This window comes from Phocoena sinus, chromosome 3 (genome assembly GCF_008692025.1).
Source record: "Phocoena sinus isolate mPhoSin1 chromosome 3, mPhoSin1.pri, whole genome shotgun sequence".
Lineage (NCBI taxonomy): Eukaryota > Metazoa > Chordata > Mammalia > Artiodactyla > Phocoenidae > Phocoena > Phocoena sinus.
Window position 1 is genome coordinate 121,075,352 of NC_045765.1, and position 27,620 is coordinate 121,102,971.

The 27,620-nt window shown below is 37.5% G+C and overlaps 1 protein-coding gene across 1 annotated transcript in view; it reads left to right on the top strand.

The window, feature by feature from the left end:
- SGTB (small glutamine rich tetratricopeptide repeat containing beta) overlaps positions 1–27,620 on the top strand; it is a 46,944-nt gene extending 19,324 nt beyond the window's left edge. Inside the window, exons 6-11 of the mRNA XM_032629084.1 lie at positions 18,167–18,271; positions 22,314–22,452; positions 22,550–22,612; positions 23,305–23,342; positions 24,324–24,407; positions 25,690–27,620. Coding sequence (XP_032484975.1) covers positions 18,167–18,271; positions 22,314–22,452; positions 22,550–22,612; positions 23,305–23,342; positions 24,324–24,407; positions 25,690–25,801 — 541 coding nt within the window. The 3' untranslated portion in view covers positions 25,802–27,620. The remainder of the gene's footprint in view (positions 1–18,166; positions 18,272–22,313; positions 22,453–22,549; positions 22,613–23,304; positions 23,343–24,323; positions 24,408–25,689) is intronic.

Here is a 27,620-nt window from a genome sequence, read left to right on the forward strand (position 1 = left end):
GTCTTAAACTTTTGTTCTAAACTTGTTCCAGGTTACCTATGTCTTTACTCTGTAGTTCCCAGAAGTTAGCACAGCATATCTGGCATTGGTCTGACTAGAACAGACTTGTAGAGTGCTCATTTAACCTACTTCTAGATAACATAGTTATATATTAGTGTTTTGTAGCATTATCTATTAAATTTATATTTTGCTTTGGTTTTATTAAAGCCTGTCCTTTTTCACACGCTCTCCCCTGCCATTCAGTCGTACATTCATTTGACAGGTTCTTGCCCAACACCTGCTGTGCACCAGTGTTGTCACAGGAGGTAAAGTTGGTTGTTTGGACTCAAATGCAGGATCTTACATTTTATCCGTATGGGATTTTATCTTGTTAGTCTTTTATTTATATGTCCCTAATCGTTTGGGATAAATTGTAAAGTACTATATTTGCTTTTGCTCCTAGTTTCATGTCAACCACAAACTTGACAAGAGCACCCTATATGACACTGTATCAGTTACAGAGTCAACTAGGGGAACAGTCATGGGGAAGTGGTTAAGAGCAGGGGTTCTGACCCACACTCTTTGGATTCTAATTTCTGGCTCTTCCACTTACATGTATGTGACCTTGAGCAAATTATCCTAACATCTTAGTTTCCCCATTGGTATAATGTGGATAATAGTATTTATCTCATCGCATTGTTGTCGAGATCAAATAGTTAATATACATAAAGTGCTAGGAAAGTGTCTAGTAAAGAGTATTGTACACAGCAGTAGCTATTATCATTATTATTAATGCAATCTGGGGTTTTTGCCTTAATCAGATTATGAAGAGAGATCCACATTTATCGGGGTCCAAATACATTGTCAATTGTCTTTCTCTGAGTTACCAGTCTGGTGGTAATCCCGATAAAATAGAAAGGAAATGATGTTAGCATCATAGGACTTTTTCTGAATTAATCTAATGTTATTTTCCTTCTTCTTTTTTTTTTGATCTCTAACATTTTTTTAGTGAAGATTTAGAAAAATCAAAGAGGTTTACAGTGAATATGCATATATCCACACCAAGATTTTGCCATTAATATTTTAGTATATTTGCTATATCGATATTTATTCATCTATCTGTGCCTATCTTATTTTTGATGCATTTCAGGGTAAATTGCAGCCATCAGTACACTTTCCCCCTAAATATTTTAGTATGCATGTCATTGACTACAGTTCAATATTTTACATTCTTTTCTTTTGAGGTAAAATTTACATGCAATGAAAAGCACAGATCTCAACTGTATGTTCACTAAACTTTGACAAATGCATACACCTATATAACTTACCACCCCTATCAAGATAGTGAAGATTACCACCCGGGAAGTTTTCCCTGCCCCTTCAGAGTCAGTTGCCTAAAACACTCGCCAGAGAAAACCACTGTTTTGTTTTGTTTTGTTTTTCCACCATAGATTAGATTTGTCTCTGTTAGAATTTCACATAAAAGGAATCATACTATGTATACCCTTGTGTGTGAGACCTTTTTTACTTGACATAATGGTTTTGACATTCAGTCCTGTTGTTGCATGGTTCTTTTTTTTAAACTGCTCAGTATTGGTTGTTTGAACGCATCACCGTTTGTTTAGGCATTTTCCTATTCATAGGCACCCAGGCTGCCTTTAGTTGTTGTTGTTTTTGTTTTTTGTATTTTGTCCAGAATTTAGAGTTGTTATTTTTGGAAGCATTGGATCCATAAGGAATTTAGTTGGCCATACTGAAAACCTACATTTTCTCTCTTCACATACATACACACACACACACACACACACACACACACACACACACACGCAAATCACTTTGTTAATCTGTTCTAATAATCCAGCTCAGAAAAATAGAAAATCCAAATAATTTGTGGAGAATTAATTTCCCAAGCTCTGCTTTTATGTTTGGATTTTATTCTCTGTAATAAGATGACTAGACATGTTTTCATTTAGCATATGAAATCTTGAAATAAATACATTTAATACTGCACAGAATGTTATGACCAGGTATAAATGTTATCAGAAAATTGATTATTTAAAAAGTATAAGCCATATACTTTTAACTATGAATATGATGAATCTGAGCCTAGATAAATCATTTATTTTTAATGAGATTAGTGTTTGTTAATAGTCGCATGTCCATTAGTACAGTATTAGAAGAGATCCTTGGCAGTACCTGTACTTGCTTTTCATTTAATTATTGTTAAATTGAAATGAATAATTATGCTTCTGTTTTGCATTTAAATAGTATCTTCTTCCCTGAGGAGTTCAGTAATAGAGTATGCGATTTAATATTAAATAATTAGAAAACTTTATTTGCAAATATTAAATAAAGCTTTAGGAATTTTTTTAGACTCAAGTGGTTATAAATATCTCAATAGCCTGTAGTTTGCCAGCTACCCCTTGCCATTTTTCTTAGCCAGCTGACTGCCATGAGTTGGAAGCTCAGAATAGCAGATCTAAATCTTTCTTTTGGTATTCATTTTCACAGTTTATTACTAATCAAAATATTGTTTGCATATTAAACTTGCTAGGATGAACCAAAGTTTACTTTTTATAGAAGTGACTTTTTTATTTGATTAGAGAACAATAAATTGGTATATTTCTTAAGCATGAATCTTTCTTTTCTAGACTTAATCTTCTATTTTGGGCCTTTAGGATCCTAATGATGCTTTAGGCTCATCTCAGATACCAGGACAACATGAGTCCTTCCTTGAAAAACTATTATTTAGTTTTGCTTTTATTCTATGTTCTCAGCACTTACTATGATATATATAACACTTATATAAGTTTATCATATATGTTCTGCCTTATAATTATATGCATACTTGTTTTATTTCTTCAGCTGAAGGGCAGAGATTGCATCTTGTATCTATTCGTATTCCCTGTAATACCTAGCACTGTGCCTCACAGGAGTTCAGCCAATTTTTTTGGATGCATGGAAGGCTATAGAAGAAATATAAGAAATTTCCAGTGATGTTGAAGTGACCAGACACTCAAATTAACACTTGTATACAAAAAAACAGCAAATGATTTATAGGTCTAAAATATTTCCAAGTATTTTATAATATGAAGTGATATTTCATATTAAACTCGCTAGTTTTCCATGTCTTCCGTCCCTAAACAGTACAGATCTTCCTCGACTTACGATGTTATATCCCGATAAACTTGAAAATGTCATAAGTCGAAAATGCATTTAATACACCTAACCTACTGACACAGCTTAGCCTAGCCTATCTTAAATATGCTCAGAACACTTACATTAGCCTCACAGTTGGGCAGAATCATCTAACACAAAGCCTATTTTATAATAAAGTGTTGAATGTCTTGTGTAATTTATTGAATACTGTACTGAAAGTGAAAAGCAGAATGGTTGCATGGGTACAGAATGATTGTAAGTGTGTCATTGTTTACCCTCGTGATTGCATGGTTGACTGGGAAATGCAGCTAGCTGCCACTGCCCAGCATCACGAAGGAGTATCATGCCACTTATCACTAGCCCTGGAAAAGATCAACCTTCAAAATTTGGAGTATGGTTTCTACTGTATGAGTATTGCTTTTGCACCATCGTAAAGTCAAAAAATTGTAAGTTAAGCCATTGTAAGTCAGGGCCCATCTGTATTCTTATAGGTATTTCTTTTGTACAGCCTCATTGCTGAATACATTACCTTACACAGAATCATCTCCTGTTTCTGGGATGGATAGGTGGTTCAATGACTGAGTCCATAAATGGAATTAAAGATATTGGGAAAGAGAGTGCATGATGGAAAGAATTTGTCTGGAAGGCCTCTCACGTGATGGGGAATTTGAATTGAAGGTGGATTTGGTGGACAGGTAGAACTGGGATAAACAGAGGGGAGGGGAAGGCATTTTAGGTTGTAGAGCGTAGTTTAAAAGGCAAAATTAGGAAGCATCAGGGCATTGTACCAAGGAATGCTGGTGACAGCGTGAGCTCTCAGAAAGATGGGAACAGAGACCTCATTGTTTTGCATTTTGTTTTCTTCCACCTCCATAAGCAGCATATAGTCATTGGGTTCAGTGGGACTTGACTTTGGTTTGTTGAACTTAGAGTTGAATCTCAGTTCAGCCACTAACTAGCTCTGTGACCTTGGGTAGCCACTAAACCTTTCTGAGCCTCAATTTCCTCACTTGTAAAATAGAGATAATACTAACCACTTTCACAGGGTAGTTGTGAAGAGTAAAGATATGTGTGTGTGTGTGTGTGTATATATATATATATGTATATATGTATATGTATATATATGTATATATATATATATGTCATAGTTCTAGGCTTTCAATATTTGTTTCTTTCAAAAACAATGTAATTCCTAGTTGTAGGAGTAGGCTTTCGCTATAATTTATTTATATGTGATATACAGTATGGGAAATGTTAGGTACCTGTAAATTTTTTTTGCCTTATTTCCTATAAAAACAGAGCACGTTATATTCATGCTCTCGCTCTAACAAGGTAAAGAAAGCGAGGGTGTCTGAAAACATGATGACTCTGACTGTTTTGTTCTGCTGGAGTTTCATTAGTTATGCCCTGATAACTAGACAGCAGGGTCAGAGAGAGCAGACCACATTGTTATTCAGTTCAGACACTGGCATGTTTGGCTGCATCTCACAGAAGCTTCAAATATAGCCTGATTTCTCTTCCCTTTCCTGGATGCAGATTCAGACGCCTCTCCTCTTTTGTGAGCTGCACATTCTGCTTTCATCCCAGCTTGCAGTTTGTGATCTAAAGCTAAAGCTATCAGTATTGAAACATAGTCATACTCTTTCCTTCTGCCCACTCGTCTTTCTGGGTCTGATTCTCCCTGCTTTATTCCTGTTTTATTATCGGTATCAGAAGCTAAATATCAGGGAGTCTTCCTCTTTGTTTCCCTTTTCCATATACCTCCCAAATAGCTCATTTGTTCCCTCTTTCATTTCCGTCCAGATTCTTAACTTTTGCTAAACTAGTGCAATAGTAACTTCAGTTGGCTTCCCGTTTCTACTTGCAGTCTCCACTCCAGTCTTCTGTCAAAATGATTGTTCTAAAATATGAAATTAATTGTCTAACTCTTGCTTTCTGTTTGCTAGTTCCAAATACCGTGATCAGATTTAAGCTCCCCTGGATGATATATCAGATCTTTTATAATATAAGCTCTCTCTTTTCTTTTAACTTTATTATCCTCACTCTTCTTCTTACCCCATTCCTCTCCTCTGCTCTCTATGCCCATGTAACGTGAAATTTACTGATTTCCTAAAAATGCCATGTTGGGACATCTCTTCATACTTTTATGTGCTTCTTTATCTGCATAGAATATTTCCTACCTTATCTAATTGGGCAAATTCCTGTCATCCTTCAAGACCCTGTTAGATGTTGCATCTTTTGGGAAGACTTTCTTAATTTCTTCTCTCTTCAACCTCCCCTTCCCTGCCATGCCCTGTGGAGTGGTGCTGTTCAATATGGTAGCTTCTATCCACATTTGGCTGTTCAAATGTAAATTAATTACAATAAATAAAATAAAAAATTCAGTTCCTCAACTGCAGTAGCATATTTCCAGTGCTCTTTAGTCACATGTGGCTAGGGACTGCTGTATTGGATAGCACAGGTAAAGAACTTGTCTATCACAGAAAGTTCTATTAGACAGCTCTGCATACAGTTAACCATATCTTTCTCTGTGTTGCCTCTTTCTTTGATGTCTCCACTGTTGCACTTATCATACTATTTATTTATTTACATGTCTGTTTCCCTGTATACTTGATTTTGAGCTGGATTTAGCATATTGCAGGTGTTCAACAAAATTTGGAGTTGAATTGAATCAGTGAATTTTAGAAGGGAGAATTGCCTCTACTTGAAGACTTCTAATGGTGAAACAGTCACATGGCAGCATGTTGCATATATATATTCACAAATAATACATATTTATTATATATAATAATTTTATATGATATATATTTATTTAGGGAAACAAATTTCAACATATTTTAAACCTATTTAAACTTACAGGAAGAGAAATACAATGAACATCCATATATGTTTACCCTAGAGTCAATACTAGCTAATACTTTGCCGTGTTTACTTCCTCTCTCTTTCTTGCTCTCTGTCTCTCTACAAGGGTGTGTTTGTGTGTATGTGTGTGTGTGTGTGTATGTGTCTACACACATATAAAATTTTCTTGCTGATCCCAAATACTTTAGTTATATCTCCTAAGACATACCCTGCGTAACTACCCTACCATTCACATGTAAGAAAATTAGCATTAATTTTCTAATTAATTTCATTAGTATTGAAATTTCTCCACTTGTCCCCCAAATACCATCTATAGCTATGTTTTTTGATCCAGAATCCAATCAAGGACCACACGTTGCATTTTGATATATCACTTTAGTCTCTTTTAATCTAGAAAATATTCCTGTCTTCTTTGGTTGTTTATTTTTCATGACATAGACTTTTCCAAAGAGTTAAGGCCAGTGATTTTATAGAATGTGTCATATTCTGGATATGTGTGATGGTTTCCTCATGATTAAATTTAAGTTACATTTTGGCATGAAGCCTACATAAATAATTTGTATACCATTTATTGCATTATATTAGGAGGCCCATAATTTCAAACTGTCCCACTGATGGTGATTCTGAAATTTATATATTAAGGTGGTGATTACCATATCTTTCTATTACTCCTTTTATAATTAAAAATAATGTATGCGGGCTTCCCTGGTGGCGCAGTGGTTGAGGGTCCGCCTGCCGATGCAGGGGACACGGGTTCGTGTCCTGGTCTGGGAAGATCCCACATGCCGCGGAGCAGTTGGGCCCGTGAGCCATGGCCACTGAGCCTGTGCGTCCGGAGCCTGTGCTCCACAACGGGAGAGGCCACAACAGTGAGAGGCCCGTGTACCGCAAAAAAAAAAAAAAAAAAAAGAGTGAGGAGCTTCCCTAAGATGGCTGAGTAGGAAGACCCTGAATTCGCCTCCTCCCATAGGCACACCCAAATTAGAACTGCTTACAGAGCAAATATCTAGGAGGATGACCTGAAGACTAGCAGAAAAGATTTTCTACAACTGAAGATACAAAGAAGGAGCCACATTGAGGAGGGGCAGAGATGTGGTATAGGCAGGATACACAACCTCAGGTTGATGACCCACAGACAAGAAAGATACTTCAACTGCAGATGTCCTCCTCAAGGAGTGAGGAGTCCAAGCTCCACCTTGTGTTCCTCAGCCTAGAGGTTCTGAACCAGGAAGGCGAGTCCCCAGAAAGTCTGGCTTTGAAAACTACCAGGGCTTATATTTGGGAGAGCTGGAGGGCTGTAGGAAAGAGGGACTCCACTCTTACTGGGCACATGCAAAATCTAACACCCTCAGGGTCCCAGTGCAGAGGCAGTAGTTTGAAAGGAGCCTGGGTTAGACCCACCTGATGATCTTAGAGAGCCTCCCAGAGAGACAGGAGGCAACTGTCTGTCTGGGGACAGAGACACTGGCAGCAGCCATTTTGGGGAGCTTGTTCTACTGTGATGAGACTGGCACTGGGAAGTGCCATTTTGGAATCCTCCCTCCAGCCTGTTAACGCTGGAGGCTAGCACTGCCTACCAGCGTGCCCACAGTAGTCAGCCCACCACAATAGAAGAGTGCCCATGGCCCACATAGAGGGCACTCTTAGCTCATATAGCCTGGTGATCAGAAGGGAGCATGATGTTGGGCCCCATAGCACATCTCCTACATAAAGCTACTTCTCCAAGATTGGGAGACATAAGTGACCTACCTAATACATAGAAATAAGCAGAGAGAATTAGGCAAAATGAGGAGAAGAATATGTTCCAAACAAAGGAACAAGACAAAACCTCAAAAAAAGAACTAAACGAAGTGGAGATAAGCAATCTACATGATAAAGAATTCAAGGTAATTATCATAAAGATGCTTACTGCACTTGGGAGAAGAATGGATGAACACAATGAGAATTTCAACAAAGACTTAGAAAATATAAAAGAATGAAACAGTTGAATAATAAAATACAATAACTAGAATGAAAAATACATTAGAAAGAATCAACAATAAATTAGATGATAAAAATGGATCAGCAATCTGAAAGAGTAGTGCAAATCACCCAAGCTGAACAGGAAAAGAGAAAAAAATAATTTTAAAAAATAAGGATAGTTTAAGGTACAATGAAGTGTACTAACATTTGCATTAAAGGGGTACAAGAAGGAAAAGAGAGAGGGAAGGGGGCAGGTAACTTATTTGAAGAAATAAGTTAGTTGAAAATTTCCCTAACCTGGGGAAGGAAACAGGAAAGAAACAGGTCCAGGAAGCACAGAGTCCCAAACAACATGAACCCAAAGAAATTCACAGCAAGACACATTATAAATAAAATGGCAGAAAATAAAGGTAGAGGGAGAATCTTAAAAGCAACAAGAGAAGCTACTAGTTACATACAATGGAACTCCCATAATGTTATGAGCTGCCTTTTCAGCACAAACTTTGCAGGCCAGAAGGGAGTGGCATGATATATTCAAAGTGCTGAAAGGAAAAAACCTACAACCAAGAATACTTGGCAAGATTATCATTCAGAATTGAAGGAGAGATAAAAAGAGTTTTACAGACAAGCAAAGATAAAAGAGTTCAGCACTACTAAACTGGCTTTACAAGAAATGTTAAAGGGACTGCTCTAAGTGGAAAAGAAAAGGCCACAACTAGAAATATGAAAATTATGAAAGGAAAAATCTCATTGGTATAGGCAAACGCATACTAAAGGTAGTGGATCAGCAGTCTATAAAGCTACTAGGAAGCTTAAAAGACAAAAGTAATAAAATTATCTATATCTAAATTACTTAAGTGAATCACAAAAAGATGTAAAATATGACATCCAAAACATCAAATGTTGGTGGAGAGGATTAAAAATGTAGTGCTTTTAGAACGCACTTGAACTTAAGCAACCATCAACTTAAAATAGACTACAGTGTACAAAGGTTGTTGTATATGAACCTCGTGGTAAACACAAACAAAAAACCTATACAGATACAAAAAAATTAAAAGGAATAAAGACACAACACTGAAGAAAGCAATCATATCACAAGGAAAGAGAATAAGAGAAGAAAAAAGAAACAGGAACTACAAATACAACTAGAAAACAATTAACAAAATGGCAGTAAGTACGTACCTATCAATAATTACTTTAAATGTAAGTGGACTCTATGCTCCAGTCAGAAGACTTAGGGTGGCTAAATAGAGAAAAGAACAAGACCCATATACATGCTGCCTACAAGAGACTCAATTCACATATAAAAACACACACAGACTGAAAGTGAAGGGATGGCAAAAGGTAGTCAATGAAAATGGAAATGAAAAGAAAGTTGGGGTAGTAATACAAATGCAAGACAAAATAGACTTTAATACAAAGGCTGTAACTAGAGACAGGAAAGGACATTACATAATGATAAAGAAATCAACCCACCAAGAAGATATAATTGTGAATATATATGCACCCAACATAGGAGCACCTAAATTCATAATGTAAATATTAACATAAAGGGAGAAATTGTTAGTAATACAATAATAGTAGAGGACTTTAACACCCCACTTACATCAATGGACAGATCATCCAGACAGAAAATAAGGAAACACTGGCCTTAAGTGACATATTAGACCAGATAAACTTAAATGATATATATAGAACACTCCATCCAAAAGCAGCAGAATACACATTCTTTTCAAGTGCACATGGAACATTCTCCAGGCTAGGCCACAAAACAAGTCTCAGTAAATTTAACAAACTTGAAATCATATCAAGCATCTTTGCTGATCACAATGCTATGAGATGAGAAATCAACTGCCAGGAAAAAGCTGCAGAAAACACAAGCTTGTGGAGGCCAAATAATTTGCTACTAAGCAACCAGTGGGTCACTGAAGAAATAGAAGAGGAAATAAAAAATACCTGACAAATGAAAATTGAAACACAGTAATCTAAAAACTATGGGACTCAGCAAAAGCAGTTCTAAGAGGGAAGTCTGTAGTGATACACACCTATCTCAGGAAATTAAAAAACTCTCAAACAATCTAACCTTTCACTTAATGGAAACAATAAAGAAGAAAAAACAAAACCCAAAGTTAGTAGAAGGAAAGAAGTAATAAAGATATGAGCAGAAATTAATGAAGTAGAGACTTTAAATAAAGAAAAAAATCAATGAAACTAAGAGCTGGTTCTTTGAAAAGATAAAATTAATAAACCTTTATCCAGACTTACCAAGAAAAAAAAGAGAGATGGCCCAAAGAAATAAAATCAGAAATGAAAGAGAAGTTACAACAGACACCACAGAAATACAAAGAATTATATTATTATGAACAAATATACACCAATGAATTGGACAACCTAGAAAAAATGGATAAATTCCTAGAAATGTACAATCTTCCAAGACTGAACTAGGAAGAAATAAAAAATATGAACAGGCCAATTACCAGTAATGGAATTGCATCAGTAATTAAAAAACAAAACAAAAACAAAAACTCCCAACAAACAAAAGTCTAGGACCAGGAGATTTTCAGGTAAATTCTACCAAACATTTAAAGAAGAGTTAACAGCTGTCCTTCTCAAAAATTTGAAGAGAAAGGAATGCTTCTGAACTTGTGAGGTCAGCATCACCAAAACCTGATACCAAAACCAAACAAAGACACCACAGAAAAAGAAAACTACCTGCCAATATCACTGATGAACATAGATGTAAAAATTCTCAACAAGATATTAGCAATTTGACTTCAACAAGACATTAAAAGGATCATACACCATGATCAAGTGGAATTTATCCCAGTGATGCAAGGATGGTTCAATGTCTGGAAATCAATCAATATGATATACTACATAAAAAGATTGAAGAATAAAAGTCATATGATCATCTCAATAGATGCAGAAAAAGCTTTTGACAAAATTCAACATCCACTTATGATAAAAAGTTTCTACAAAGTGGCTATAGAGGGAACATACCTCAACACAATTAAGCCCATCTGTAGCAAACCCACAGCCAGCATCATCCTCAATGGTGAAAAGCTGAAGTCATTTCTTCTACAGTCAGGAACAAGACAAGGATACCCACTCTCACCACTTTTATTCAACATAGTTTTGGAAGTCCTAGCCAGGTCAGTCAAACAAGAAAAAGAAATAATAGGAATCCAAATTGGAAAGGAACAGGTAAAACTGTCACTGTTTACAGATGACATGATACTATATATAGAAAGCCCTCAAGACACCACCAAAAACTATTAGAACTAATAAATGAATTTATTAAAGTTGCAAGATCCAAAATTAATATATGGAAGTCTGTTGCATTTCCATACGCTAAAGATGGACTAACAGATTAAGAAAACAATCCAATGTATAATTGCATAAAAAAGAATAAAATACATAGGAATAATTCTAACTAAGGAGGTGTAAAAGACCTGCACTCGGGAAACTATAAGACATTGATGAAAGAAATTGAAGATGACACTAACAGATGGAAGGATATACTGTGCTCATGGATTGGAAGAATTAGTATTGTTAAAATGACCATACTACCCAAAGCGATCTACAGGTTGAGTGCAATCCCTATCAAAATGCCAATGGCATTTTCTACAGGACTAGAACAAATAATTTTAAAATTTGTATCCAAAAGACCCTGGATAGCCAAAGCAATCTTGAGAAAAAAGAACAAATCTAGAGGTATCATGCTTCCTGTTTTCAAACTAAACCACAAAGCTAAAGTAATCAAAACAGTATGGTACTGAAACAAAACCAGACACAGATCAATGGAACAGTATAGAGAGCCCAGAAATAAACCCACACTTACATGGTCAATTAATCTACATCAAAGAAGGTAAGAATATACAATGGGGAAGAGGCAGCCTCTTTAATAAATTGTATTGGGAAAACTGGACCAGTTTCTCACACTGTATATCAATACAAAAATAAACTCAAAATGAATCAAAGAATTAAACATAAGACCTGAAATCATGAAACTCCTGGAAGAAAACATAGGCAGTACACTCTTTGATATTGATCTTAGCAATATTTTTTTGGATCTGTCTCCTTGAGCTAGGGAAACAAAAGCAAAAGTAAGCAAATGGGACTATATCAAACTAAAAATCCATTGCAGAGCAAAGGATACCATCAACAAAATGAAAAAGCAGCCTACTGAATGGGTGAAGATAATTTGCAAATTATATATCAGATAATGGGTTACTATTCTAAACATACAAAAAAACTCATACAATTCAGCATCATAAAAACAAACCAATTAACAAATGGGCAGAGGACCTGAATAAACATTTTTCTGAAGAAGATATACAGTTGGCCAACAGACACATGAAAAGATGCTCAACATCACTAATCGTCAGGTAATTGCAAATCAAAACTACAATGAGGTACCACCTCACACCTGTCAGAATGGCTATCATCAAAAAGACAGCATATAAAAAGTGTTGGTGAGTATGTGTACAAAAGGGAATCCTCATGCACTGTTACTGGGAGTGTAATTTGGTACAGCCACTATGGAGAACAGTATGGAAGTTCCTCAAAAAATTAAAACTAGAACTACTGTACAGTCCACCAGTTTCAGTTCTGGGTATTTACCCAAAGAAAACAAAAACAGTCATTTGAAGAGATATATGTAACCCAGTATTCAGTGTAGCATTATATACAATAGTCAAGATATGGGAGCAACCTAAGTGTTCATCGATAGATGAATGGATCAAGATGTTTTATATATACATATATATACACACACACACACACACACACACACACAATGGAATATTACTCAGCCATATAAAACCCCAAATCTTGCCATTTGTGACAGTGTGGATGGATCTAGAGGGTATCATGCTAAGTGGAATAAGTCAGATAGAGAAAGACAAATATTGTATCTCACTTATATATGGAATCTAAAAAACAAAACAAACAAAATGAGAACAGATTCATTGATACAGAGAACAAACGGGTGTTTGCCAGAGGAGAGTGGAGTGGTCGGTTGGGTGAAATAGATGAAGGGAATTAAGAGATGCAAGCTTCCAATTATAAAATAAATAAGCCAGAGGATGTAATATACAGCATAAGGAATATGGTATACAATATTGTAATAACTTTGGGGAAAGTTGGATACTATAATTATTGTGATCATTCCGTAATGGATGTAAATGTTCAATCACTATGTAGTTCACCTGAAACTAACATAAAATTGTACATCAACTGTATTTCAATTTTAAAAAAGGAAAAAAATTATCTATATGGTCAGATCATGTAAATATCCTGTTCCCCAGCAATCTTTTAATGTTTTTTCGGCTGCACTGTGCAGCATGCAAGGTCTTAGCTCCCCGACCAGAGATTGAACCTGGGCCCTGGCAGTGAAAGTGCCGAGTCTTAACCACTGGACTGCCAGAGAATTCTCCACAACAATCTTTTACTCAGTGTTTTATCATCCACTGATGATCTGTCCCTGAATCATTAATACATTGATGGTTACAAAATGGTGATTTTTCTAATTTTATCATTTCCTTTACATAATATTTTCTCACATATTTCTGAAATGAAGAGTTTTCTTTCCTTTTCACTCTTTTTGGCTTTCCTTCTCCTTTGTCCTCTGAAAGTATTGTATGGACTCATGAATTTTTAAAAATTTACTATTCAGTGTATTATAATAAATTACCATAATTATTATTTTGACCCTTAAATTATCCTATACAGTAAGTCCTCTACATACGAACGGGTTCCATTCCAAGAGCGCATTCTTAAGTCCAATTTGTTCATAAGTCCAGCAGAGTTAGCCTAGGTACTAACACAATCAGCTATATAGTACTGTACTATAAGAGGTTTATAATACTTTTCACACAAATAATACATAAGAAACAGGGCTTCCCTGGTGGCGCAGTGGTTGAGAGTCCACCTGCCGATGTAGGGGACACGGGTTCGCGCCCTGGCCCGGGAGGATCCCACATGCCGCGGAGCGGCTGGGCCCGTGAGCCATGGCTGCTGAGCCTGCGCGTCCGGAGCCTGTGCTCCGCAACGGGAGAGGCCACAGCAGTGAGAGGTCCGCGTACCGCAAAAAAAAAAAAATAAATAAAATAAAAGAAAACACACAGAAAACATTTTTAATCTTACAGTCCAGTACCTTGTAAAGTACAGTAGTACAGTACAACAGCTGGCATCCAGGGGCTGGCACCGAGTGAACAGGCAAGAAGAGTTACTGACTGGAGGAGGGACAGGAGGCAGGAGATGGTAGAGCTGAAGGGTCGTCAGCAATAGGAGACAGAGGGTGAGCTGCAATTTCACTCATGCCTGGTGTTGATGGCACAGGTTCTGGTTCTTTGCTGGAATCAATTCTATCTACCTTGAAAAAATTATCCAGTGATGTCTGGGTAGTAGCTTTTTTTTTTCTCATCATAGATAACACAGTAGCACTGGATTGCATTTTGAACAGCTGCTGCCACCTTCGTGTACGTGTACTGTTCTACATTTGGGTCTTGTGCCTCAAAAACTAACAGTGCCTCCTCAAATAAAGAAAATCCCCTTGAAATTTCCTGCATCATTAATCTCTTTGGTTCTTCAGTTACTTCTTCCTCTTGTCTCTCTTCATCCTTTCTCTGGGCCTCCAATCCTAGAGCTTCTTAGCAGTACCAGCTACATCACCGCTGCTTTTACACTTGCCTCCTGGCATCCTGGGCTTGAAATAAAGATACCGTACTACTGTACTGTATACAGTACTGTACAGTAAAATACACAAAAGCAAAATCACTTGTAGAGGATGCACGCACGTGACAGTGTAAGCCAGACACATGAACTAATTTATGGGATTGGACATGCAGACGCATGTTCACATCTTTGAAAGTTCTCAACTTGAAGGTTCATATGTAGGGAACTTACTGTATTTGTCTAGTGGGAGTCCCTTTAAACTGGCTGTGTGTCCTCTTACATACCTTCATTTGTTTTTTTTTTGTTTGTTTTTTTTTTTTTTTTTTGTGGTACGCGGGCCTCTCACTGCTGTGGCCTCTCCCGTTGCGGAGCACAGGCTCCGGATGCGCAGGCTCAGCGGCCATGGCTCACAGGCCCAGCCGCTCCACAGCATGTGGGATCTTCCCGGACCGGGGCACGAACCCGTGACCCCTGCATCGGCAGGCGGACTCTCAACCACTGCGCCACTAGGGAAGCCCCCTTCATTTGTTTTTTGAACACTTTCTTGCTTTCTGGGAGAACAGGGTATTCCAGATTTTTTTTTTTTTTTTGTGGTACGCGGGCCTCTCACTGCTGTGGCCTCTCCCATTGTGGAGCACAGGCTCCGGACGCACAGGCCCAGCGGCCATGGCTCACAGGCCCAGCCGCTCCACGGCATGTGGAATCCTCCCAGACCGGGGCACGAACTCGTGTCCCCTGCATCGGCAGGCGGACTCTCAACCACTGCGCCACCTGGGAAGCCCGGTATTCCAGATTTGCCTTGTACTTTCTCTGCCCCTAGACCTGGGCTCAGCTGTTTCTGCAAGGAGCTCCTGTTCCTTTTAGCGCAGAAACCAAGATCTGATTGCAAGACCTGATCATTGCTACTGAAGTGTTACTTCTTCTAGGTCCTTTTAAAGGACAGAGCTAGGAAATATATTTTTGGAAAAGTCATCACTTTATCCAGATACCCTCAATTCATATCCAGTGTCACAGAGGTTATCCTTACTTTCCCCCATTTTATATTTGTATCTCTCTCTCACAAGAGAGCCCTGCTTTCCAACAGCACCAGAGTACTTACTCATTAGCTCTATCCTTCAGCTGATATTACAACACCAGTGTTACACCACAAGCAAGCCTACTAAGGAAACTTAAGGATTTCTTTGCAATTTATTTTTTATTCTTAGAATGCATCTCACTAAGGATATATACTCAGAATTCTGTGTTTGAAAGTTACTGGGTTGTCCAAAAAGTTCATTCGGGTTTTTCCATTAACATCTTATGGAAAAACCCAAACGAACTTTTTGGCCAACCCAATACTTGAATTCTTTCTTTTTGACATACAGTTAGGATCATTTGTTTCTGTTTTATTCCATTTGAAGGTTTTCTTTTTCATCCTTTTTGAAGTGTCATTCTCGTTTCTATCCCATTTACCCCATTCCCACCCATCCTCTAGAGGATGAGAGTGAGGCTTTTAATATAGGTTTGACTTCTGAGTCATGGAAATGTTTTTCATAAAATTAAACTAAAAAGAATGTTAATATATGATGACTTTGTATCCTTAATAATGTTCTTTGCCTTATGTCTGATATTAATGTTCCTACACTTGCTTTGTTTTGCTTGGTTTTCAGTTTGTCTCATTGTCTTTTTCTACCCCTTTAACTTCAGCCTTTGTGTGCTTATGTTGTAGGTGATATCTTATGTATACAGTTTTAGAATCTGATGTTTGTCTAGGCAACTTTGTGATTACTTACATATTTGAATTATTTTCTGCTATCTTATATTTTGTCTTCTCCTTCTCCTCTCTTTTTTTTTCTTTTGCCTTCTATTTTTAGTGATTGTCATTTTTACTTCATTTTTTCTTTCTAATTATTTGGAAGTGATACATTCTGTATCTCTTCTTTTAATGGTCATTTTTAATGGACATTCTTGTCATCCTGTTAGTTTTTTGTTTTTTCTTTTTTATAAATTTACTTATTTCTGTTTTTGGCTGTGTTGTGTCTTTGTTGCTGCACACAGGCTTTCTCTAGTTGCGGCGAGTGGGGGCTACCCTTCCTTGCAGTGTGCGGGCTTCTCATTGTGGTGGCTTCTCCTGTTGCAGAGCACAGCCTCTAGGTGCATGTGCTTCAGTAGTTGTGGCATGGGGGCTCAGTAGTTGTGGTTGCGGGCTCTAGAGTGCAGGCTCAGTAGTTGTGGCGCACAGGCTTAGATGTTCCGCAGCATGTGGGATCTCCCCGGACCAGGGCTCGAACCCGTGTCCCCTGCATTGGCAGGCAGATTCTTAACCACTATACCACCAGGGAAGCCCCATCCTGTTAGTTTTGTGTTGAGTATTCAGTCAAATAAACCCATAGCACTTTTCCACATGAACTACCAAAATGGGTTTATTGAATCATCTACTTTCATATTTATATTTTTTAACTCAAGCAAAGAAGACTATGTGTTTATTTTTTTCAAATTTTATAATCTTAGTTTGAGAAGTAGTCTCGGTCGTTCGGTATAAACAAAGGTTGACAGAAAACTGGACTCACCACAACCTCTTCTTTACAGTATGCCAGCCCTCAGCCATCACCCTTGCCCCTGCCCCAGAATCTAAGCACTATTAAGGCCAGGAATATTATTTTGATTACTGTTCTGTCCATTATGTCTAGAAAAGTATCTATGCATTAGCTCACCCTTAATAGATATATTAGTTGAATGTGTAAGGTAGAAATACTTATTCTGGAGAAGAAGGAATGGGGTAATGGTGGGATGGAGGGTAGGAGACATTACGGAACCTTTTAGTTTGAAAGACTTGCATGTTGAACAGTAATTCTACTTGTTTAGTATGGCCCTGAGGGTTGAGGTGAACAGTACTACAGGGAAACAGAGAGCTGTATACTATCAGGATTGTGTGGAGCGGGGTAAGTAGCTTCATTGTCAAGTCCCAGTTATTTCAGGAGAGTTTTGTTAGAGGTAACTTGGACGGGTTTAAATAGTCCTTAATTGCTCTGAGATTCTATGCTAAGTAGATGGAATACATTGCCATACTTAATTTACAGTCAGATTTAGGCACACAGGTTAAGTTTCATTTTTCATCTTAGACTTGTAGATGATCTTAACTTTACTAATAAAGTGATCATTTAACAGCACAACACTCTGAGTGGCCATTCACAGCAATCAGTCACTCTGTGTGCCTCCCCAGTAATCCCAAATGTCCTGGTGTTTTCAGTTTTCTGTTTGGGCAGATTAGAAAGGCAATAAGCAGGTAGATCAGTTGATTGGTTGTAGGGTTCTCATATTTATCTTTTCTATAGCAAAGCAAACTGGGAAAAGCAGACTGCATATTTTCTCTGAATTTTGTTTCTGAGTTTTCATTTGATTACAGAATTATCTTAGTTTGATTTAGATATTTACTGGGAATGATACACAAATTGGGACAAGTTAAATGTAGTTTTATTAGCACCTGGAAATCTAAATTAGTGCCTTGAATGCTCCTTATAATAAAAATCTCTTCTCTTTCTCTTAGGGCTGCTGCTCAGAGTAAATTAGGTCACTACACAGATGCAGTAAAGGATTGTGAAAAAGCAATAGCGATTGATTCAAAGTACAGCAAGGCCTATGGGAGAATGGGGTAAGTTTTGGGAGAACGTTCAAAGTACAGAACAGAACAGATATGCTGTTCTTAATGGCTTGGTTTTGAATTTCCAGCTTCATATTGTACCCTCTGAACTAATAAGATAAATACAACATTTAGGTAGGAAATGACTGCAGTTTCTGACTTGGGAGAGAGATGATTAGTGTATGATGAGTGGTTGGTTTTGGAGAAAATCATAACAACCATACTGAATAGACCTACTTCATATTCAAGGCTACAAATCTCAAGTAAGCACTCAGTATTTTGGCACATAATGCTACTACACTTCCTTCTAGATTCACCTTACTACTCTCTTGAGTTGACTGTTTCACACCTACTCTTTTCAAATTTCCACTGCACATTCCACGGTGACTCTCAACTTTTTACTCAATTGAAAAATATAATGTATTTAGAAGAAAAGTGATTCATCTTCTTACTTGCAAATCTACCAGTCTACTTGCACTTGTATCTACACAGATTATCTTTTTTCTGTTAAAATGGAAGGGTTCTTATCTAAGACTACTGCATTCATTCATGCTTGAGATCTCATTCCTTTGTACCTTCTCCAGGACTTTACACTTGTAATCATCTCCTTTATCTTCGACACCACCAGCTTTCCTATCTCTAACAGTGCTAATGACTGCATGTGAAAAGATCATAAAAAATCATCTGTTAGAACCATCTTTCACACAGCTACATCATTCCTTAGTTCCGCTTTCTCTGCAAAGACCCTAATAATTGTCTGTACTTGCCGTCTCGTCTTCACCATCTCTTATTCTCTCTTCAGCTCACTCCAGTAGGACATTTGTCTGTATCACTCTGTTGAGAACTCTATTCAAAGTCACCAGTTGTCTATATTTTTCCAAGGTTAGTATTCAGTTCTGTATCCTCACCCTTCCCCATCTTTTAGTATTTGGCATGATTAACCTTTTTTTTTTTTTTTTTGGCAGCAAGGCTTGAGGGATCTTAGTTCCCCAACCAGGGATTGAACCTGGGCCATGGCAATGAAAGCGCCAAGTCCTAATCACTGGACTGCCAGGGAATTCCCATGATTAACCTCTTTTTGAAATACTTCATTCTCTAGGCTTCTGTGACACCACACTTTGTGGTTTTCCTTCTATTTCACCGGACGCTCTTTTCCAGTCTCTCTTACTAGTTCTTCCTCCTCTGCCACGTGTAAATAATGGTGTGCTTCAGGGCTCTTTCCTCTGCTGCTGCTGTTTCTCTTCTCTCTTTGATTTCAAACTGTCCCATGCTTTTAAATTCCATCTACAGTCAGTACTCTGTATTAATGAATACTGTATTTAAGATTCACCTACTTGCTAAAATTTTTTTTGTAACTCCAAATCTGTACTCAGTATGCTTTGTGGTCATCTACAGAGTGGTGAAAAACTTGGGTCATCTGATGTGGAAGATCTCAGCTGAGGTCAGATAAGGCAATGCTCTACCTTTTTGTTTCAGCTCTCATGCTGTAAAATGAGTGTCCTTTTCACAGTCTATTTAGTGCTCTATTTTTTGCATGTATGTGCTTTTTGTTTTTGGTTTCTGTTTACAGTGGCCTGCAAACATAGGCTGAAGTGTTGTCTATTGTTTTCGCATGCAAGAAGGCTGCCGTGTGCCTCACCAAGAAAATACACGTGTTAGATAAGTTTTGTTCAGGCATGAGTTAGTGCACTTGGCTGTGAATCAGTGATGTGTGTTACATAAGGTTTCTTTAAGCAGAAACATACATAAATCAAGGTTATGTATGGATTGGTTGATGAAAATGTTGTTGACCAGAAGCTCACAGGAACACAACTTTTATTTGCCCTAGAACCAACTGTTCCATATTTGCTAATTTAGTATTTGCAGTGACCTTTTAGAGCATAATTACTATGGATAAAGAGAATCAACTGTATATGTTGATGGATCTCTTAAGTTATATGTCTGAACTCCATACTCATATATTCAGCTATTTTTCATCTCTACCTAGATGTTTAATAGGCATTTTAAACTTAACATGTCCCAAACAGAACCCTTGTTCTCTTCTTAAATCTTTCTCACCTCAGTAAATATACTGTCATTCTACCTACCCAGTGCTCCAGTCTAGGAATCATCCTTCATTCTTATTACACCTGACACATCTAATCTATCAGCAAGTCCTACGAATTCTAGTTTCTACATATTCCTTGAATTCAAGTATTGATTGCTCTCTTGCTTACAACTGTAGTCCAAATTACCATCTTGTACCTAGGCTGCTGCAATAGCTTCTTAACTGGTCTCCCTGCCTTCACTTCACTCTCCCCAGAGAAGCCAGAGTGAGCTTTCTAAAGCATAAATCACATCATGTCATTCTGTTACAACCAGAGTAAAATCCAGACTCCAAACCACGGTCCTATAATATTCCCTGACGTCATCTCTTCCTACACTTTGTTTTCTGTGCTCCCTCCTCAACCTTTGTCCTGTTCCTGAAGCATACCAAGTTTGCAACGTTCTCAGGGCCTTGGTGCTTATTGTTGCTTCTATTTAGAATGTCTCTCCTCTAATTTTCATATGACTGCTTTCTTCTCATTGTTCAGGTCCTTTCAATATGGCTGCCTTTGAGCAGCTCCCCTATTCATTCTCTTTAAGATTACTGTTTTTTTATTTGCATGTTTATTGCTTATCCTCCCCTGTAGAATGAAACTTTCTTAAACTCAAGGACTTTTCCTTTTTCACTGAGGAATCTAAAATAGTGCCTGGTACCTAGTAGGATTCCAGTAAATATGTATTGACTTAATTAAGTGAGGACTCTGATGAAGTATCTTTCATGGTTGACTGGTAGAAAACTAATTAGGTTCTGAGATTTTTTTCTATGATTAGGCATTATATTTTATTTAGATCAGAAGTCTGTGAGATAAGTTGGCCAAGAAAGAATTGGAGTAATTTGTTAAAAATAAACTTAGGAAAAAAAACACTCTATACTGTCTCTCCATATATATCATTATTGTTTAGTTCTGAAGTAGTATTCCAATAAATAAATTCTAACTAGGTGGAGGAAAACATTAAATTTAGTAACTAACTCTTTGACCTGTGCTTGGGATAATGTGTTATTGAAGTGTAAAGGTCGCCAATTTAGTTAGTTGTTTAACAGTTTAGTTAGTTGTTTAACAACTAACTTGTCTTATTCAGGAGTAGTTAGCTGATACCCCACAGCCTACTTTTATTTTTTATTTTTCATGGTAAATTGATATTTATTGTGGCTCAATGTCTCTGCTAAGAAGGAAGAAAGAAAGTGGGACATAGTGAAGGGCAAATCTAGTTCAGAGTTTAAATGGTTTTAGCATCATGGAGTTATATGACCACAGAATTGTTAGTCAGCTCACATCTTTATGGAGCTTAATCATTCATAAAGCAAATTACTTTACATATTAGGCTTAAAAATGGAAGGGTATGTAAGGTTCATTTCTAATCATTAAGTTCTTTTAAAAAATTATTTTTATTAAAGTATAGTTGATTTACAGTGTTATGTTAGTTTCAGGTGTACAACAAAGTGATTCAGTTATACATACATACATATCTTTTTTTTTTCAGATTCTTTTCCCTTTCTAATCATTAAGTTCTTGATTCATGTAGGACAGCCGAGGTTGTCACCAAGGAGAATGGAGAGAGTCCAGACTTACAGAATCTTGGAATTAGAAGGAAGTGATACTCCTGTGAGCCATAGTACGGTTGGCCCTTGAACAATGTGGGTGTTAGGGGTGCCGACCCTCTGCTCTCAAAAATCTGTGTATAACTTATAGGCAACCCTTTGTACCCGCAATTCCTCCACGTCTGTGGTTCCTCTGTATCTGCAGATTTAACCAATCTCAGATCGTGTAGTACTTCTATATTTACTATTGAAAAAACTCCATGTATAAGTGGGCCCATGCTGTTCAAGCCCTTGTTGTTCAGGGGGCAACTGTACAATGAATAAATTTAGTGTAATCTGGATTCAAATTGAATACAAGATAGATATTTGACTACATTCGTGGTGTCTTGATGTTCTTTAATCATATATCTTACACTGTATTCTTTTCAGGCTGGCCCTCACTGCCATGAATAAATTTGAAGAAGCAGTTACAAGTTATCAGAAGGCATTAGATCTTGATCCTGAAAATGATTCCTATAAGTCAAATCTGAAAATAGCAGAACAGAAGTTAAGAGAGGTATCTAGTCCTGTAAGTTACTAACGCCAAGTGAGTGAAATATTTTGTCATTCACAATTTATTGTAATCAAATTGTAGTGTTTAATTTTCATATATAATTGTTTTACAGACAGGAACTGGATTGAGTTTTGACATGGCCAGCTTAATAAATAATCCAGCCTTCATTAGTATGGTGAGTATATTTCCTTTTCTGCTTTGCTGGCTCTATTTTCCATTAGAACTATATAGTTCCAAACTTTTTAGAAACAAGTAAGAGAGCTTTTGTGATGGCGGTGGTAGGAGAGTGGTGATATAAAGCTATGGCTGAGGTTTTAACCTGCCCCTGTACTGCTTCGTGAAAAAGCCATGGGTGGACTTCAGGAAGCCCATGGATTCCCTGGAATTGTAGATGAAAATCTGTGTACATGTGGATATGTGCATTTTTCTAGGGAGAGAACCATATTTTTCATCAGATTGGCAAAGGGGTCTGCAAATCTACAAAAGGTTAAAAACCACCCTCTTACATGAAAGTGACCCTAGAAAGGTCTAGTAATCAGACTTCTAATAGGATTTTGGCTATTGTGGTTTCCTAAGCTCTTTTGGCTTTATTGATCTGATAGTAGGAAGTAAACTGCTGTCAATATCCTTAGTTTATAGTGTTTGTAATCTCTTTATCCTTGCGATGTATTTTTAATACCAATTTCTCCTAGTACCTCCTCTTTTTTACATTCCCACTCACTTTGTATAGCACACTAAAACTCTAAAAAATGTTAGTATATACATGGTTAAGCTTTCACTCCTCTGCTTAAAAAAAAAAAGAAATCCTTGTTAAAGATCCCTAAATATTAACTGCCTTTAATGGGAGATGCCATTTTTCAATTCTAGGCAGCAAGTTTAATGCAGAATCCTCAAGTTCAACAGCTGTAAGTATATAGAAAGAGCATATTACGTTTCTCCCTTCCACTTGCCAGCCTCCTAATTTGAGCACAGTAGCTCCAAAATGATAAAACTGGCCCAAATGCCAGTTAGTTGGAACTTAAAGCCACACCCAATTGGCCTAACCTACACAATGTAGGTATATCTACCTGCTTTTCCTTGGCCGGTATCCTACTTGTTAAGAATATATGCCAATTCTTTTTAAGTGCTTTGACTCAGAAAAGAATAATAGACCATCAGTACTAGGGGTTATTTAGGTTTATGAGATTGGGTTTCCACTTGATATGCATAATGATTTTTGGGTTCTTATTGTGAAGGGTAGGCAAAGATGCCAAAAACTGACTGACTCCACACAGAGTTGCCTTTTTTTTTTTTTAAATTTAGTTTTGGCTGCGTTGGGTCTTCGTTGCTGCGTGCGGGCTTTCTCTAGTGGTGAGCAGGGGCTACTCTTCTTTCTGGTGCACAGGCTTCTCATTGTGGTGGCTTCTCTTGTCGTGGAGCACGGGTTCTAGGCACACGGGCTTCAGTAGTTGCAGCACGCGGGCTCAGTAGTTGCAGCACACGGGCTCAGTAGTTGCAGCCTGCGGGCCTTAGAGTGCACGGGCTTCAGTAGTTGTGGCATGTGGGCTCAGTAGTTGCAGTGCGTGGGCTCTAGGGTGTGCAGGCTTCAGTAGTTGTGGCTTGTGGGCTCTAGAGCACAGGCTCAGTAGTTGTGGTACATGGGTTTAGATCCTCCCTGGCATGTGAGATCTTCCCAGACTAGGGCTCAAACCAATGTGTCCTGCATTGGCAGGCAGATTCTTAACCACTGTGCCACCAGGGAAGTCCTGCCTTTTTAAAAAAAATTAACATTCTAAAAATATCAATCAGTGAACCAATTTTTAAAAATACACTAATTTATTCCAGCAAAAAAAAAAAAATATATATATATATGCCAATTTGAGTGATATATCTCTTGCCTACTCTAGAATGTCAGGAATGATGACAAATGCTATTGGGGGACCTGCTGCTGGAGTTGGGGGCCTAACTGACCTGTCTAGCCTCATCCAAGCGTAAGTATTATTTAAAATAGAAATAGTAAAAAAGTATTTTATATTTTACAGTTTGTCTCTAAGGTAAGGGGACAAAGGCTTTCTTTTTAAGTTTTTATCTTTTACTGTTAGTATCAGTTACCTCATTAGTTATTAAATTTGAAAGTGGTTCATAAATTGAAATTTTCAGACTGAAGGGTAGGAATCCAGAAGATCTGGATCCAAGAAAAACTTTTTCAGCAGACTTGAATTGCTACTCAAGAATATATATGAATGTCAAATATTAACTTAAAGTAGGTATGAATTTAGGTACACGTATATATTTAAAAATCATATATTGCATATATTAGTGTTCAGACAACTTAGGCAGCTGTTTTATTCAAACTCTGCAGTGCACTTCATTGCTAAGGGAACTCATTTCATCTTCTCATTACTTGAACACATTACCTCCACCTCCATCCAAGTTGCGTAAATTCTGTGCTTTTTGAGTCTGTGTGATGCTGTCACTGGAAATATTATATGAAGCAACAAGTATCATTTTCTGTTTGTGATCACAGCTGTGTAAACTCACTCGAAATATGGCATTTTTAGAGTGATCTTTAAGTGGCATGATTATAGTGATACCTAACACTTGCAGTTGGGAGGCACACACTCAGGAATTTGGATTAAATTTCTTTGCCTTTCCAAAAATCAGTTCTGTTGGGTGACTTCATAAGCATCCCCAAATGGGTGTGACACCTGTTGTATGAGAGACTAAGACTTGACTATAAGAACAAATACCCTGCATTATATTTGTGCACATACAATAAAAGCATACACTTTTTAGCCCTTTATTTATCTGTAGTTAAGCACTGGGTGGGGGGTGGATTTCACTCAATTCAGGAACTCACTTTTTTTTTTTGCGGTACGTGGGCCTCTCACTGTCGTGGCCGCTCCCGTTGCGGAGCACAGGCTCTGGACGCGCAGGCTCAGCGGCCATGGCTCATGGGCCCAGCCGCTCCGCGGCATGTGGGATCTTCCCGGACCGGGGCACGAACCCGCTCTCAACCACTGCACCACCAGGGAAGCCCTAAGAACTCACTTTTTAGCTTGGGTGTTTCATTTCTCATGAAGAACACTGCACTGTAGTAATACGATATGGAGGCACTAGGAAACTTGCAGATACTAAAGTCATGAATCTAAAACTTGCTTTAATAGAAAAAGTTCCCTTTGGGTAGTACCCACATCTTCTGCAGTTCTTTTTGCATTGGTATTGTGTGATTGGAAATTCCCTAATTCATATAACTTTGCCTCTTTACTACAGGGGACAACAGTTTGCTCAGCAGATACAGCAGCAGAATCCTGAACTTATAGAGCAACTTAGAAATCACATCCGGAGCAGGTCATTCAGCAGCAGTACTGAAGAACATTCCTGACTTGACCAGGGGCCCTAGCCCAGAATGCAAATGGCGATGGCTCTGAAATGTTTGCTGTAGATAGTGGCCAAAACAAAAACAAACCTAAAAAATAAATCTGTCTAGACAATAGGTTTATCACAAACAGACTTGAACATAACATGATTCCTTTGTAAACGAGTGATCATCAGTAACCTTGTTAAGTGCCAGTATAGCACTTAACTGGACAGGGTTCCATTTTCAAATCTTCATCATATTTGTATACTAGATTTAATAGCAGAGTATATTTATTGAACAGTAAGGCTGTTTACTGGTGAATTCTCTAGCACCAAATTCCTGTAGGCAAACTTTTTGAAAGGGGAGATGACTAAGAGGAAAGGTTTCTCATGCTGATTTAGGGGAAATATACTTGCCACTGAGCAACATCTCTAGAGAGAAGAAATTCGTTACTGGGTTTAGCTTTGATAGTGCAATCAGTAATGAATAGATGATATGATATGGACCAGTACTATCTTTAATACTGCTTGTTCTGTTGGGTGATGAAATCTTAAGAGTTGGTGGAAAGCAGTACTCAGTGTTGTTTAGAAAAGCAAAAAATAGATGCTGTGAATGTATAGAAAGTGAATGTAGGGTGCTCAGGTTTTTTGCGTAGCTCTTAACTAATCTTGCCTACAGTTTGGTATTGATAACATTAGCATGGCCACTTATGCTAAGTACATAATAAAATACATTTAGAAACCCTTAATGATACTGGTTAGGTCAGTTGTGTAACTGTTCAGTTTAATTAGCACAATTTCCCCAGTGGTGACCTTACCATGGAAACTCTCAAATATATCTACATTTAAATAAACCAATGGCTTGGCCCTTAAGGATTTTCTAGGTGGCATTTAATTATGTGCCTGTAAACACTGATTTTTTTAAACTCAGTAATTATTTGATGGGTTATAAAAAGCATCTATCACTATCACTGCTTGTTCATGTTAATCCTCTGCTATAATTTGGCTTGGCATGTCGCTTTTATGCTTAACCTTAATTTGATGTAGCTTAAACGTAACAGGGGACTTGAAATATTTTATTGAAATTAGAATACATATTAGTGGAGAGACGTGGCACTAAGTATTAGTGGAATGGCTTTAACTATAGTGATGGATGAGACTGTTCTAATTCCAACTGGAATTTCTTTGGTTTGTTATTATGAAATTGGTAAGGTTGGCGGACACATAAATTTCACAAGTGTTGTGAGAGAAAACTGAAATAGAAAGTAATATAAAATTAAATCAGTAATACCGATGATGATCAGGGCTTTACTAATAACTGTTCTCCTCAAAAGGCTAATTACTTGGTATTTTGAAGTTTAAAAGCCAACTTTCCCTTTTTTTCCTTTGTGAGATTAGAACAGTGGTTCTATAATTTCACTGTAAGAGTCACCTGGGGATTTGTTAAAAATGCAGATTCAGGGGCACACTTTTCAATTTTTATTTAGTAGGTCCTGTAATGAGGTCTGGGAATCACCATTTCAAATAGCACACCAAGTGGTTCTGATGTAGGTCCAAAGGACTCTTAATTTAATGCAACACTAGATTAGAGATTTCTCTCTTTTAGGCCAGCAGACACCTAACTGCCTGGGTTCAGGCTACAAGGAAGAGCTACATGAACCTACGGTTCTGGTCAGAGCAGAGTGGGACTTAAATCTAAGCTAAGCCTTCTGAATTAACTCTCCTATATTGCATCTAAATCAACTTAATTTTTCATGAAGTTAAATTCAGATCCTGGTGTTCAAACGTTACACAGAATGAAGTACTAACTAATCACAGGAAAGTGATGACTGTGGAAAAAAAAA